General features: G+C 48.2%; 4 protein-coding genes across 4 annotated transcripts; 1 reads left to right on the forward strand and 3 right to left on the reverse strand.

The window, feature by feature from the left end:
• Positions 1 to 3,460: 3,460 nt before the first annotated feature.
• COCCADRAFT_84035 (uncharacterized protein) lies at positions 3,461 to 3,622 on the reverse strand (the record flags this gene model as incomplete). Its single annotated transcript, XM_007709425.1, has 1 exon — positions 3,461 to 3,622. A coding segment is annotated over one exon (162 nt), but the record flags the coding sequence as incomplete, so codon positions are not given.
• Positions 3,623 to 5,918: 2,296 nt separating this feature from the next.
• On the reverse strand, positions 5,919 to 10,094 carry COCCADRAFT_83786 (uncharacterized protein; the record flags this gene model as incomplete). The annotated part of the gene is made up of 11 exons (XM_007709426.1): positions 5,919 to 6,622; positions 6,671 to 6,782; positions 6,829 to 7,008; positions 7,054 to 7,268; positions 7,327 to 7,462; positions 7,515 to 7,560; positions 7,619 to 7,648; positions 7,700 to 7,762; positions 7,812 to 7,973; positions 8,020 to 8,936; positions 9,162 to 10,094. The coding sequence occupies 11 exons, from the start codon at positions 10,092 to 10,094 to the stop codon at positions 5,919 to 5,921; spliced, it is 3,498 nt and encodes a 1,165-aa protein (XP_007707616.1).
• A 2,522-nt stretch (positions 10,095 to 12,616) lies between these two features.
• Positions 12,617 to 13,775, forward strand: COCCADRAFT_83889 (glycoside hydrolase family 131 protein; the record flags this gene model as incomplete). The annotated part of the gene is made up of 2 exons (XM_007709427.1): positions 12,617 to 12,668; positions 12,727 to 13,775. 2 exons carry the CDS (start codon positions 12,617 to 12,619, stop codon positions 13,773 to 13,775), a joined length of 1,101 nt encoding a protein of 366 aa, XP_007707617.1.
• A 193-nt stretch (positions 13,776 to 13,968) lies between these two features.
• Positions 13,969 to 15,292, reverse strand: COCCADRAFT_83937 (glycoside hydrolase family 18 protein; the record flags this gene model as incomplete). The annotated part of the gene is made up of 3 exons (XM_007709428.1): positions 13,969 to 14,792; positions 14,843 to 15,126; positions 15,183 to 15,292. 3 exons carry the CDS (start codon positions 15,290 to 15,292, stop codon positions 13,969 to 13,971), a joined length of 1,218 nt encoding a protein of 405 aa, XP_007707618.1.
• Between the last annotated feature and the right edge of the window lie 1,098 nt (positions 15,293 to 16,390).

A 16,390-nucleotide genomic window follows, 5' to 3' on the forward strand; every position in this document is an offset into this window, starting at 1 on the left:
CCAACCCCGTCCCTCCCCCTTGAATCTCATTCACATGTTCGCAATGTCATGTGAGCACGACGGCTTTCACGGTCTTACTTGTGTATAAATTGTTTGTGCTATTAATTTATTAGAGGACACAATTGATGAGAGAGTTTTTACGTTATGAAATTGAGGTGCTTTCTAGACGTGAGGAATTGTGGTGAGGTATTGACGTGATCGTAAGCCTCCGTTATGTCTTTTGCAATCTACTAGCCCATTCTGCATTTGGATGCATAACGAAGAGTAGGGACTACGAATGTTATAGACGCACTATGCGTTTTGAGACAGCCTGTACAATAGCCCCACACCTTCTGCTTGCCCCATCGCTAGACCATACCGGCAGATCACAAATCATGTACACAGAACATGTCAGCTTTTCCTAAAATTGCAGAGACGAGACTCTTGCTTTCTCCCTTTTTTCCTAATCCCTATATACGCCGTCTCCTATGGAAATAAGACCTGTATATTGCTGGCCCACTTTTTACTTACATACACGCAATGCATAACCAGGCACATATTCTCCCCCCTTTCGCTAGTATCAATCTGACACAACCGCTGGTAAGCCTGCAAGGAGAAGAAGAAGAAGCCAAGGGGAGAACACGAAACAAAAAAACAAGGAAAAACGGCAGCCACACCCGCAAACACCGAGCGAACCAGCGATCAAGAAGAAGCAAAAAGATTCCAGAGCCTCATTGTAGCTCCACCAAACCATGGTTCGCCTTACATAGCCACTAGCAGAACATCGGTAGTCATGACGCTCGAAACCCACACTTGCCCGCCCACGGCCACATGAAGCCGTGTACGTATCCACACGTATCCACATGATGTTATCCCCTTTTCTCCTACTATACCGGTACATGTTATGACGAGTATACATCGGGCCGTACTATACAATTTTCCCATGTCATACCCGCCCTTCTTTTTTGTCGCCTGTCCGCGTAAAACACATAACACATATGTAGCATGACGTGGCGACCCCATGCGCGAAAAAAACCACGGTTGACAAAGACGTGGTGGTCTAGATTGCGGTGAGCTTCACCGCGTTTCTGGGACGTTGGCGCCATCATTATTGTTGCATAGGCAAGTGCAGATGTGGTAGGATGGATTGGGGGAGTGGGCCGGGGGTGGCGGACCGGGGAACGGGCGGAATCATCGCGCAGTGGGGAGATGCGATGGTGTGAGATGGCTGTTGGGTGGTGCCTTTTTTTGTGCATAGCTGGGGGTGGGTGTTTTCTGCTCTGCATCTTGGTAGTTGTGGATTAGTGGTTGGTCTTGGTTTCCGGTCTTGGTTCCCGGTCTATCCGGTCTGATTTGGAAGGGAAGGAGGAAGGGGGAGAAGATGAGGCGAGATGCATGGTCTAGATGGATGTGAGGGGAAGCTGCCTTGGCCCGTGTCTCGTTTCTCATGTCTTTACGTTGTTGGGTGAGGTCTAGAGTCTTGATTAGAAATGCTGTGTATAAACGCTAAGACTAGGGGGGAGGTTACGCAAATAGAATGACAGTGGGTTGCTTCTTGTTCTAGTTTTGAGAGCTTATGAAGTGCGTAGGTTGCCGAAGATAATGAAGTAGGCTCTGTTGGATGCTGTCTAGACACGCCGTTCATAGCTGTCTTTGACATCTATGTTATGTCTTCCTTCAATGAAAGCTTCTTCGTTCATTCTCATGTCGGTACTAGTCTTCGGGCGTAAGGAGTTTAGCGTTCTTGGAGGCGGCACTAACTACTTGTATCCGCTTTTGTAGACTTATCCTCATTGCGTTGTCTCCTGAATAGTATCGCTCTTGGGGGATTCTTTTGAAGAGGGTAACTGACGGTTGCTCATGACTGATGTGATCGGATTTGAGATAGGCCACGACGATAGTAGAACGCTTCATGCCGCCCTAGCTCGTTAGCATTGCCGTTTTTGTTCAGCACTGACGACATCGATGTGCTATTTGACTTTGCTAATATAGACGAAAAGATAGAGGATGGTGGAAAGGTTTCTCCGTCGAATCATATAGAGATATTGGACTGTCAAATATATCCTGAATACAGCTGGAGTGGTGGGAGGAAGTGGGTAGATATATCTATGCTAGCTGATATTAACTTTAAAAATCATTGAAGCTGTCTAATTGCTACTAGAATGAGTGACGTAGTGCTTTAGTGCAGTATTGACACTTTATTCTGAGTTGACTGCGTCATGCAATCCAGAACGACTATAGGTGAGCAGTAGGGACCGTTTTTAGTTCTGACTACCTACAAAAGTTTCCGTCCAAGTGCGGAGATATACAGCCCTGCATTAGTGTAAGTTAAAAAAAACTACGACATGTAGCTTTTCATGAGGAAGCTAATGTATGATGCATAATTTTTTGTCCGAAATCGTTCCCGTAGTTGATGTTTCTAGAGCGGCTAAAGAACTTGAAGGCTCCGCGGAGACACTTCTGTATCAAGGAAATTTGGATCGGGGCTGCACTATACTTTTGGCAGAAGGTTTTACATTTCAGGAAGGACAGGAAATCAGAATGCCATGTCTAGATGTTTATAGTATGCTTGAGGCTAAAAAGAGATAGATTGAGTCTGGGCAGTGTGGGTTTTGATGACCTCAACCAGTCCGGGAGCTACCAACTGTATCCCACAATGAGCTTGAAGGAAACTAATAACTCTGTGAGAGATTTGGATGACTCCTTTTGCTAAAGGGCTATTGATCACTTGAGCTGCATTTCAGTCCCGTTGATGGAGACAGAAGTTGTGATTATGAAAGTGGTATTAACATTGGCATATATGACAATCATAAATTAATTCTTTTATGCAAAGAACTTTTGAAATTCCCAAAGGAAAGGAAATCGATGTTCAGCGATATTCGCATCACTGTCTATACATTGCAGCATGGTCGAGGGAGATATAGGAAATATTGAGGCATGCAACATGCACTTGCGTAGACTATCAAATGCAAAGATTTTCTGCGCTGATAATTCGCCTGTAGCGAGCGAGCTGTTGGATCCTGTGTTACCAGTTTGGCTCTATGGCAACACCCTATCCTCGCATACCAACGGCCGCCAGAATAACCGTTGGATTGCTCGATCGATGCCCATTCCTGCATACATGCATTGTAAAACTCAATCGATTGTCCTCATTTAATTAAGGCCTTTTGCATTGACAAGTGCACAACCTCGTGAAATGAGTACCTTGGTGTATGCACGATGTGCTGTTCAATTAGGACTCCCATTCGTAATTTTACACTTTCTGATAGACATAAACTATAAATCTGCTTCTGGATGCCTTGGAATCACTAAAAGTCCCTGCATTTCACCTCGAAACAGATTAAGGTTGCGGTGTAAGTAAGGTTTGGACTGCATCCTTATGTCTACTAATATAGGATGCGATTGCGCACGGGCCGCTAGTTATGGTGACGCCCACCGTCATTTTGGCATGTAGCTACACACAATGCTCACGCAATCGATTTCACTTTCCAGGGACAGCTGGCTGACCGCCATCACCACCACCAGTGCATTCAGATACCTCCGCGGAAAGTTCAAGATAGGGACACCTTTGACAGCAAAGACAGTTGCTTGGATGCTGAATGAAAAGTATACCGATCGAACATGCACGCCAGATCTGGGATTCTCGTACCCAGTATACTTCAATGCGAATGCGATGGACATGTACCCCGCACGCCGTCCAAGTACAACCGCGTACGTGCAGGCCAAGCGTATCACACCCCCCTCAACCCCTCACAATCAAACCTCCGATGAAGAGACAGTGCACGAGAATCCGAGGCGCCGAGATCTGCAGCGACGGGGGGAAGGCAGCAATCGGTCGGCGCTGCTACCGAGAGCTCAGCTCTTGAACGGGGAGACGCGAAGGCTCAATAGCTTGTGACGCCGAGGCAAAGGTGCGCCCATGTCCTGCAACGCCAGTCGCGCGACGCACACACACTGGAAATGGTCTGGGAAGCCACAAGCGACGATATCTTAGTTCGCAACATCGAGGCAGTCATGATGCCATGCCATGTGGATGCATTCATGATTGCATTGCAGAGGCAACGATCAAATGACGCTGTGGCGGACAAAGGATGGGACTATTGCTAATTGTGTGCGTACCAAGGCGTCCCAGTCCAGGCCCCTGGGGCGAACCCAAGCAACACTAACTTAAATGCACGCCATCACCGAGCCCGCCTTTCCCCCCCCCTCCCACCTGCAACCCTGAAATGCAGATCATGGCATGATGCGTGGGGCGCCGCCTAGTTTAGTGGCTTGAACAGAGGGAAAGAATAGCCAGCAGTGACCCTGCGCAAGCCGGAGTAGTCTCCTAGCCTAACAGCCTTCATCCTAGAGTAACAAACGGACGGGCGGGTTGTCCGACTTGAGTCAACTAACGATTGTGACTAGCAACGCCACAGGGCTCTCCCTTCTCCCCAGGTGCAAGCGAACATGGGACCACCGCCACACTACTCGTACGCGAAAGACCCGACCTAGACCCTTGCCTCCATCCAACCATCCTTTTTCTTTTCAGCTGGCCGCTATTGCTTTGATAAGCACTTCTTACGAGCTGGGTGGGGGGAGCGGAAGCAATCTGACGACGAACAAAAAACGCCGCCGTGAACCGCACGCCGCGTGAGTTCCCTAGTACGAATGTACATGTACGTACGGTAAAGCTTTTCCCTTAGAAGCGCAACATCCGACACGAAATCTGCCCGAAAGCAGCGTTCACCATGTCTACTACATAAACCTAGACATGTGCTCACCTGTTCTCCATGCCGTTGTAATCCATGAGGGTTGTGGTGGGTGCAAGGCAGGGTTTTTTGCCAAACCCTTTCTCTTTCTCTCAACACTTACAACAGGGCCGGTCCAAGGTCACGTCTGCCGTGTGCCAAAAAAACATGGGCTAACCTAGTTGCATTTCTTGTCTTGCACGTGGGCCAAGAAGAATACGTGGGACAAGAAAAATAAGCTGCACATATAGTTCCTTGTTCTTTTGGTTAATTCCTCTCGGAAGACAAGGGAGTGTACAGCAAGGTTTTTGCTTGCGGTAAAACATACGAGAACATGACGACAACTGACGTGATTTGGAGTCTTGGTCGTCACAAATCCGCGTTTCAGAACAAGCACGACCAAGGGACGGGAAGAGGCGGGGAGACAAACATGCTTGTTCGGTATTGGAAGCCGAGCTTGTTTTGGGGGGAGAAGGGGAATAGGCTTGGTATGAGTTTTAAAATACCTGGATGATATCTGTCACGGTAATTACGAGGGGTTGCCGTTTTGGGTAAATCACAACATCGAGAGGATGGAGGAAAGTTAACGACACGCGTCTGACACCACATTTTTATCAAAAAGTGAAACTGAAGCGATACAGAAATTCCATGGCATCATATCAGGCCATTTTTTTCCATAGCAAAAACAATAGCTCTGCGTTTGTTGAGTTGCACGCAAAAACGCACGTATCTTTGTCCGATAGCACATATCAAGTCCAACATCAGCTTGCTGAGGTACGCATCAATCCGTATTATGATACATCCGTCCTAGTTTTTATGGCACATACGACCATCGGCGAAGTATCGAATTGGGTCTCGTTCGCTCCCCAGACATTAAACCTTCGACCGGCGGACTAGTAGTCAGGTGGGTGACCACTGGCGAATCCCCGCTGTTGTATGTTTTTGCCATTTTTTTTGGTTTGGAAATCGGAAAATAGAAATCTTAGCAAGAACACTTTTTTTCTCTTATGAATTTGATTCCTTTTCCTTGTAAAAGAGTTGAGTGGCATGTGTGCATAGTTCGTACTTACGTTCGTCTATGCATGGTACATCGGTATATGGCAAGTAAGAAGACCTCAAGTTGGGAAGAAAAGAAAAGAGACGCAAAGGAAAATAGTCTAGAATTCTTCATTTCTCCAATGCAACACTACGAATCTAAACAAAAGAAAGCTATGCACCCGCTGTAGCTCTAAGTGTTTTCTGTATGCAAGCACAAAGCTCTGGTATCCTAAACGGCTTGCTAATAACATTGTCCATGCCGGCCTTAAATGCCACCTCGACCTGCTCACTCCGCACGTTCGCCGTCACGGCAATGACTGGTACGTGAGCCCTTACTACGCCTTTGCTCTGTAGTTGGCGAATATTGCGAACGCAGGTTAGACCGTCCATGACGGGCATTTCCCAGTCCATCAGGATGAGCGAGAGAGGCTTGCCAGATCCGTCGGAGACGCAGTAGTCTGTTGTGTGAAGATGCTCGATGGCTTCGCCGCCGTGATTCGCAACTGTGACGTGCATGCCTGTGTTGCGAAGCTGTTTGGCGAGCACGCGTTGGTTGACGAGATTGTCTTCGACGATCAAAACATGGAGGTCCTTGTTCGGTATGTCTGTTGGGACGGTCTTGGTGTTGTGAGAATTGGTATTTTCAGTGGCTTCGTTGCGATTTCGGCTGGATAGCAATGTTTCTTGTGCGCGTAGACTCACGCTGACTGCAGCGTCGCTTTCACTTCGGCTGTAATTGGCACGAATACCACTCTTGCGGCTCTTTACGTAGAATGAGAATGTGCTGCCAACACTTGGTTTAGAGGCGAAGCCGATTGCGCCACCATGCATCTCGGATAGTCGCCGTGAGATGAAAAGACCGAGACCAGATCCACCTGAGATATATTAGCAGGGGGAAGTTAGTTGTCAGATTCAGGACTTACCATAGTCAATATGTGTGCGTGGCGATGCTTGGGAGAAGCGGGTGAAGAGGAGTTGGTGTTCTTCGTCACTCAGCCCACGGCCAGTATCTTGCACAGAGAATACGATGTAAACCTGTTGATGTTAGGAAATAAATCAAGCCACAGTATGTAAACCCTACAATATCACTCTTTTCCCAATCGGCCTGCAGTGTCTGCGCCTCTGAAGCTTCCGACGTACGCGAAAACGGCACTTTGCCGTGTTCACTATGGGTTGGACGCTCGAAAGTTACACCCAGACTAACACATATTTTCCGTATGGGTTCCAATCGCGTGAATTTGATTGCATTGGTAATGAGATTCTTCACAGTTAGCCAGTGCTTGTTTATTACTTGGCAACAACTTACGATGAGTATTTGCAAGACTCGTGTTGGATCGAGCGAAACCATTTGAATGTTACTGTTCTCGCAAGAATCTTCCATCAGGAACCGCAAATCCACGCCGGCTGACTTTGCCTCACCCTCAAACATCTTGACTGCATCTCTGGCGATGGACTCCAGTTGGACATCGACTGGTGTCATCACGAACAAACCCGAATCGAGTTTGGATATGGTGAGCACATCTAGACGAGTCAGCCAAACTGGCATGTTGAGAAAATTATATCTCAGACTGTTTCATACCATCAACAATGGTTTTCATATGCTTGGAACATTGAACAATCGTTTCGGCGGCGTCAATGGTTGTTTCCGAGATGTTTCGATAGACTTTTTGGTAATCCGGTGACTCGCCAAAAGCCCTATGAGTGGATATGATGCTCTACACGTTGCAATCAGTACCTTTGCCGTCTTCGCATAAAATCCTTACATACGTCGGCGCATTGAACAATTGCAGAGAGAGGGTTGCGCATCTCATGTCTGGGTTGAAGTCAGACGACACACACTTCTACAATGTAGCCACACCTTTGAGACTTACGAAGTAGTGTCAATAAAGTTCTCCAAGCTCCTATAAACACTATGTCAGGATAAAACTATCATTGGGTGAGGGCAAAAGTACCGCTTAGACTCTCGAGCTCTCTCTGCCTGGGTAGCTTGGAGCTTCTCACTCCACTTCTGTTGACTAGCAGTTGTAAGTACCCTTTTAGAAACCGCACCAGGGAGGCCAATACCTGATATCCGTACAACAACCAATCAACTCAATCACTGCGCCGTCGTCGTTAAGCTCAGGAAAAATTGATGTCAGGACCCACATAGGCTGTTCTTCGGACATTGTATCATCGAGACCCTGACTTGGTGCATTCCAGGTCTTCTTGAGACGCAGTTCGAAAGACCTAATCGATATGAGCTAGACGTTAACACAGGAAACGGGCATCTTACTGGTGCTCTTTGGTCTCCATAAGTTTCTTGAACTTGGCATGTCCTAGAGGAAGAAAGTCTTCGTCTACAATCTCGTCCCACGCTTCTTCAAGACTGACATCGCGACTCTTTGGGCTCAACATCTCAAACCAGGCATCATTTCTATACGAATAAACTCCATCCATATCGACAAGAAAAATACCAACGTCGGCACGCTCTGCAAAACGCCTGAACTTGGACAGATTACGCTCCGACTCCAGCTGGGATTGTGTCAGTTGCTGTCTGAGCTGATACTTCATCGCTTCGGCGGTGGCTATCGTTTGTTCCCGACGTCCAATGTCTTCTTCGTGAAGCAAGATTGATGTAAGAGATGTGGAAAGTAAGCGACTAGCAACCAAAATAAACTGATAATAGGTGTCATTGAAGGGTCTACGCGGATTCAGTCCCATAACTAGGAACCCAAGTATATTATCTCGCGAAGAAGTTGGGTTCAAGGGACAGATAGCCGCTGATTTGCAAGGATCTTCAAACCCCTGCCATTCGACACCATGAATAAGTTCTGCAGCGACAGGATCTTGGTCAAAGTGTACGATGATTGGTTTTCGAGCTGCAAGAGCCTGCCGGAAATACGGTGTGAATCCATGGTCCTGCTGGAAATCCAAGTGCTCTGGACAGGCTGGTGATCCTTTGGGGAGCCCAAAGGAGTCTCGAAGTTTGCAATGCTGTTGATTATTGTCGGAAAATCGAGTCCTACTTGATGTAGAGCCGCTGGTGTCAGCATCGGCAGAGTACAGAAGAACAAAGGGCATGTCCTTGTCGTTCCGTGACAAAACTTCGGTAGCAACGTTCCAGTAGGTATCGGAGTTTCGTGCGGTCGGAATCTCTTCACTCAATTCCAGAAGTGTACGTGAGCGTCTTTGCGTAACTACTTCTTTAGTCTGTGTGGGCATTAGTAGGCCTGTAAGAGGATAGATGAAATGGCCATATCTGTTCGCTTCCGTCCAAAGAGTTTAGGACAAAGTCTAATTTCTCGATCAAAGTCTTGTGAACCTAAAGTGGTGGTCTCAGATGAGTTCAGGAAAAACTGCTTCTTCAAGAACCCTAGGGAGGCCACAAAAAGCACGAAACATCTATAAAATGTAAAAACAGGGGGTTCAACGTACTGTTTCAACCAAAGGTTCATAATGGCCTACGGTAGCACCTGTGGAGTCCAATATTGGGATGAACTTCAACGAAAAGTACGTTTCTTCCATGTATCCATTGCGTACCATGTGAATCGCAGTGTTAGTTTTCTGAACAGTCTCTCCGGCCAGGTTCTTTTCAATAATTGGTTCAAAGTACTCACCCCAGACTGTGGAAAGTGCAACACGCGCACTTTCTCCCATGCATGGATGGAAGCCTCCTAGAAGGCCAATCTCAGCTTCGTTGTATATCATGATGAGGTCTGGCCCATAGAATATCACGGCGGGTTGCGGGTCCATCATGACCAAGTTGCAAAAGCTGCGCAGTTCAGACGACCAGGAACGCATTGGGCCCAGAGGGGTAGAGGACCAATCGATACTGCGCGCCCATGCCGCATGAGGAGACAGTCGGTCTGGAAATGTTTCTTCGTCTGTCCAGTCAAAATGCGATGGCTTTGCGTTAGAGATTTCTTTTGTGGGAGCCTTTGTGTTGGAGTTGCCGCTGTTCGCGCACACACTAACGCAGACACCGCTGATGACGTTCCAACGACTAGCGACCTGAACCTTTGTCCAGTCGAACCCAAGGTACGGAAACGACACCTTTGGCGCGTCTTGCTCCTGGCACCATTTTTGGTATGGGGTAAATGGCAGGTAGCCTTCCTCATGGTTGTTTTGCGCAATGACTTTGCGGCCTAGGAGTCGCAACAGGCCTTCAGGATTTGCAGTGGCCATGGCCGGATTCCAATAATCCAATACATATGGATTCAGACAGTCGGCATTCTCTGGTCTCGTGTCAATTACAAAGGTAGGGCGGGAGTCTTTGTGCAAAAGTTCCAGCATGCCTACGCGATGGAGTGGTGGTACATCATTTTTCGACGGTTTCAGAAGTACGGGGTCGCGTACAGGCGTGGCCATGATGTGCGTTCAACGCTGCATGGGACGTCTGGTCCTCGTGTTGGGCGGAAACTTTGCCCAGCCGGATAACGTGCTAAATGTCGTTGGTATTGAGGTAATGCGGGACAACCGTTGCTGTAGCTCGGAGTGTTTGGCAAAACAGCGCAGTTTCTCCAGGCGCCTGGCCTTGCCATGTGGGTCTTGTCCTAGACGCTTGTTGTTCCTAGCGCGCGTCCTGCGGCGACGATCGAAGATCATATTTTCCAGCAGGAACTCGAACAGGTTAATGCCATCAGGTATGTACAGGCAGTACACAACCACCGCGAGCTGTAAAGTTGCCAAATAGATACATGAGCGAACATGGAGTACGATACTTTGCTGACGTTAAACAGCAGTCATGTATCCGTGCACGGCACCATCTACCGACCTCACGGGTCCATCATAGACGATATAGCGGCATCGGCTGTCCCGCTATACCATCGCATTCATACTTCTACTTATACCGTATTCATACTGTACATATTTGTGGAACATTAACGGGTGAATAAAGATAGAATTAAAGAAATCGATGAAACTGCGCCACCCGGCAATGATCAGCAACCATAACCAGTAACACTTTATACACGAACATTAAGGCTTGTCGCTTGCATTCAGCCGCATTTGTTCGCTTGTTGATCGTTCTTGGAATCAGAACCCTAGCATTAGTTACCCAATTCTATTGATGCAAAAATCTCCTATAGGTTGATGAGGATATGCTTCCATCGGCCCCGTCTTAGCCATCCTTCCCGAATGGCTCTAGTTCCCATCAATCCATCATTTCTCCATATGGTCTGACATTAATATCAACAGATTGGAACAGAATATCTTTTGAGTAGTAACGGACTTGTTAGCGAACTTTGTTGCGCTTTCACGACAGTTTGTGCCATGAGACGACGAATCTCAAGCGGATTATTCGTCATTCTCTCCACCAAGATTCTAGATAAGAGGATTAAGAGCAAGACCTTGTTCTACATTACTAACAGGGTGATATGACCTACTAAATTTCTAATTGCGGTTATCTAATGGTTGTAGAGAAGTTGCGACTTTGATCATAGAACATCGAGAAAATATCAGAAGGGAGTGGTGGTATTAACAATGTGCTAATATGCTTAGTCAAGACCATATGTGTGTAAGTAATTTAAGGCTGTTTATCTCATGTGTGCATTGGTAGAACAGGTGTAAGTTTTATGAATTGTATAGCTTAAAAGCAGGGCTTGGTACGAGACGCTCTGGTATGTTGTTATTTCACTTTTTTTCTAGTCTGTATCATGTTGCTGACATTGCCAACGGCATTGACACACAAGTACTTGGCACCGATGATTGCATCCAAGGATAGAAAATCCGGAACAACAACTCGCATCGCCCTTGATAGCGCTTAAAGAAGGCGCTTGCGGTTCTCTGGATGCTTGCTCGAATGCCGCACAGCTGCTGCACAAGGACACTTCAGGTTAACATACTACAAAATGTAAAATCATGACCGCACTCATAGCCCACGAATTGCGGTAGAATGAGCCGGGTACTTGCGGCGGCTAAAATCGGTTTGAGTCCAGATCTGTGGATGTGGTACCCGCGCTGCCACCATACAGGCGGGATCCAGATGTGCAGCCAAGGTCGGAGAATTAACATGTCGAAGAAACACCAAGACTATTGAAACAAGTGTAAAGCGTCAGCAGAATAACAAGATGGAAGAACAGAAACTTGCCGGTTAATAACATCGGGCCGTTGTCATCATGTTAGCCTTAGTTCACTCTGGCACCAAACGCGACGGCACCCACTTCTCTCATTCATTTCACCATGATCTTCCTCTAGATCCAAAAAAAAACATCCGTGTATGTCACCTCGACGCCTTTTTCGGACGTCAGGACTATTGAATCCATGAAAACTGACTAGTTCAAAGAGTCTTAACACCGCGCAGAAGCAAAGAAAAAAACCAAAAGGTAATCTCCGCCTCAGTGCATATACAATTTCTATAAAGCTCGCTAATAACCATGAAACAATTTGCTATGAGCAGGGAGCGTTTCATAAATCCTTCCCACAATCGACCCGCCCACGCTATACCCCGATAAGCCGGCGATGGATCCCATCTCCGCTGATTCCGGTTTAGTGCTTCGAGCGCGAACGTTTCATACCGGCGTTTGCACTACCAAACAGCTGTCATGTCATCGGTCGGCCTGTCAAAGCTGTTCATGCGAGTAGCTATAGCGCGCGCGATACTGCATGTAGTCATGCCGCCGTTTCGATTCCACTCTGCGGTTCACTTTATCCTGCCGAGACGGCAGGCTAAGCCTAAGCATGAGCTTGAACTGAGTCGAGGTACTGCTTATATGACACTCGAGTGCCTCTCGTTGTATTGTTTTGTTTCCATTGCTCACTGAGGTCATTCATTCATTCGTTCATTCCTTCGTTTCGTCCCAAGTAGACACTCATTTCACATTCTCTCTACAACCCACTTACAGCTGGTCTCTGTTTACTTTTGATTAAACAACATACTCAAGATTCTCAAGATGTTTGGAAAGGCTACTCTCATGAGCGCGCTGCTCAGCGCTGCCTCGGCTGGTAAGGCCAACAAAAAATGGGGAAACTCAAAGCCCATATACTGATCCGGTGTTACTAGAAATTGTCTGGGACGGTCGCTTCAACGACATGACCTCCAGCGCTGATCTGTCAAAATGGTCCTTCGCCAACCCCGTCGGTTCCTACCAATACTACATCCACGGTTCTGGCCCCGTGACCGACTACGTCAACCTCGACCCTTCGTTCAAGAACCCCGCCGACAAGGCCTCCAAGCAAGGTGCCAAGATCACCATTGACGAGACGTCCAAGTGGAATGGCCAGACCATGCTGCGCACTGAGCTCATCCCCCAGACCAAGGCGGCCATCAACCAGGGCAAGAAGTTCTACCACTTCTCCATCAAGACCTCGACCGAGAACAAGCCCACAGCCACCAATGAGCACCAAATCGCCTTCTTCGAGTCCCACTTCACGGAGCTCAAGTACGGCGCCTCGGGCTCCGCAAACACCAAGCTCCAGTGGCACGTTGGCGGCGTCTCCAAGTGGGACGTCGAACTCAAGCCCGACGAGTGGCACAACGTCGCCTACGAGATTGACTTCTCCGGCGGCTCCGTCACCTTCTGGCACTCCACCGGCAGCGACGACCTCAAGAAGACTGCTGGCCCATTCACCGCTAGCACCCAGTCCAACGGCGCTGACTTCCACATCGGTACCCTGAGACTGCCGGGCGCCGCCGACGCTGCTGGTGCCGAGGACTGGTTCTTCAGCGGCGTGTATATTGAGGATGGAGAGCTGACTACCAAGATCGGTGATGGATCTGCTGCTGCACCTGACACACCTGTTGCTAAGCCTTCTTCTGCTGCTCCTGCTGCTACTCCTTCTCCTACTCCTGCTGCTACCAAGCCGGAGGGCCAGACCGGTGGACAGGCTCCCGCTGCTTCTCCCAGCGCCGCCCCATCTTCTTTCGCCACTTCTGTGATCTCCACCACTCCTACTCCTTCCGCTGCTCCTTCCGCTGCTCCTGCTCCTGCTGCCGGTGCTGGATCTGGCGCTGGTGCCGGTACTGGATCCGGCTCTGACGCTGTTCTCCCCAAGGAGTTCACCATCAAGGAGTTCGTCGCATGGCTCAGGGCTAAGCAGGGACAGAACTAAGCTAGCATGTTACGCGCAGCACGTGGAGCTCAATACCCCATCTTTCCTCTAGAACAGCACCCTATGTTCTCTGTAAATATTCTTGTAACGTTGTTTATAAAACCAAAACCATTCTTTTTGGCAGTGTCATTGTCCTTGCTCTCTCATCTAGCTACTGCCTCTCCGTGCACACTTCATACCCACTACAGCTTTACTACAGCTCGCTCCTATGTTTAAGACCTATCGCATTTTGTTCTCCACGCTCCTCATTCAGCGCAGCCACCATCTCGTTGCTCGCCTTCAAATGCTCAAATTTCGGCGCATCCTCACCCAATCCCCACGCAAACACGCCTCCCAGCCCTTTTTCCGTCATGATGATCTGCATCTTACGTTTGATAGCATCAGGTGTGTCCCAAGACCAAAACAGCCTCTCCTCCTCATCCCAGTAGTAGTGCCCACCACCTACCTCATCATACACACCCTTTTCCATGGCGCGGTTAAACGATGCAGATAGTTCTTGAGGAACGGTATCGTGCCAGGAAAACGCACCAGCTTTACCTAGATCAGCGCCTGTGACTGGGTCTTCCATGAGCTCTGTAGCGCATCCAATCGGATCGGTGCTGCAAGTAGAGTTTGCGGCTGTTTTGTACCACTTGATATAGAAAGCTAGTCCTAGATTTGCTTTTTCCGGCGGCACGCCGGCGGCGAGGTATGCGTCTATGGCTTCGAGGGAGAGTTGCAGGCCAGTATGGTGTTTGGTCACGTTGTCGCGGCGGTTAAACAAATCGTATGTCATGATGTTTAAGTAATCGACTGAGGCCATGATGCTGGGGATGGTGGAGGCTGTGAAGGCTAGCATGTCACGTGGGAGGCCGGGAACGGCTGCTGTGATGGCTTTGCTGGGGCCAACAGCAGCGCGGATCTCGGCGAGGAGTTTGGGGTAGGCTTTGATTTCCCAGGCTTTGTCGCTGTTGAGGTGGCCGGGTTGCTTGTAGTCTTCACCGTTGCCGCCTGCGTACTCCCAGTCTACGTCGATGCCTGCGTACAGTTAGCGGACACTTTCTCTTCAATTGCCGGGCTTTTCATACCATCTGCACCCGTCGTATCTAGCATGGCCCGAACATTCTTTGCAAAGAGCTTGCGGCTTTCTTCCGTCTTTGCTGCGGCTGAGAAGCCGTCGATGTCGCCCCATCCACCAATGGCAACTTGAATGATGGTTCCGTTGGCGAACTTGGGTCTGACTTCATCTATGGTAGTGAAGATCGGCCATTCGCTTTGCGTGGGGTTATTAAAAGTATCAGATCGCATGAAAGCGAGAGCCACTTCGGTCATGTTTTCGACCAAAGGCGACTCGGGCACGACATTGTGTTGTCTGGAAGCAGTCAGTTGCCTACGTTGAGACACAGAATCTCTCAGGAAGTAGTGTACCCGGTCAGATACATAATGTATCTCAGCTTCGATGTTTTTGCCGCGACACTTGCTAGAATTGAGCATAATACCAATAACAGGTGAAGCCATGATTGATTGCGGGCGGCCATTGTGAAGTGTCTGCTCGAGGAGACATTCCAGGTATAAGCGTCCAGATCGAGAGATAAAGAATGTCACATGACGAGCTCTTGGCATGCAAATAGCCGGGATCATAGAGAAGATCTGCTAGTTGGTATTCTTCCAGTTGACTGTTCCGCCCTATGAACTATTCTGCTATGGCTGATCAACAAAGTTGTCAACGTACTAGTGGCTCATTGCTACCCCGCCTCAACCGAATGCCTTGTCCCGCATCAGTCCGTATGCATACAAGACCCCGCCACATTCACCTTAGCGCGAGCAGTGCAGGACCAAACATGGGGTAGTCGCGACTTGCCGGTTTCCATACCTCGTCATTCGTAAGGCGGTGAGTAAGGCGAAAAAATAACGTGTATCGCGAGGGAGGAAAGATGGACAGTCTCAATGGTTTTCAGGCCGGATCTTCTACAAAAGCAGAAGAATAGACAAAGGGTTTTCTTTAGAAATTAGCTAGAATTTCCTTGGATTCAAAGCGTATTTTTACAAGCCCTGTCTAACGTCAGAAAGTCGACATATGGACCAAGAGCAGAGCAGACAGCCGATGAGGTCAAAGGATAGATTAGTAGTACTAGCATGTTTTCCCTTTGTATAGCTACAAACCTGTCAATATTAAATCGTATCCAACTAGTTACAGTATCTATGCTCAAGCTCCGTAAGTAAGCGATACGTCATAGCCGGATATTACATCGCACTGTAACCTGATCAGCCACCTTCCCCTCCTCAAAGTTCGGTAACCGAATAATACGGCACAGCGACATGAAACAGAAGTAGCATCCAACTAATTGCATACCCAGTCCCCTAGTTATAAAAGCCTCATACGATGTAGTAAAGCGATACGCTTCGTCACAGCTAAATCAATCAGTCACACCGGTCCAATTGTATTGCATCGGGAAGCGCCATTCCTAGTCGGAGCCCTGTATATCTATTCAGTGTGGAAGTAAGCCGGATATGGATATGAAGCGTTTGGAAAGATTGTAAGATAGAAAAGACTCGCTTCCATTTAAAAATGGGAATGTAAATATCAGCCTGATTAGAAAATTGCAGCTGCATCATCAACTCGCTCATAATATCTC

This window comes from Bipolaris zeicola, assembly GCF_000523435.1.
Source record: "Bipolaris zeicola 26-R-13 unplaced genomic scaffold scaffold_8, whole genome shotgun sequence".
Lineage (NCBI taxonomy): Eukaryota > Fungi > Ascomycota > Dothideomycetes > Pleosporales > Pleosporaceae > Bipolaris > Bipolaris zeicola.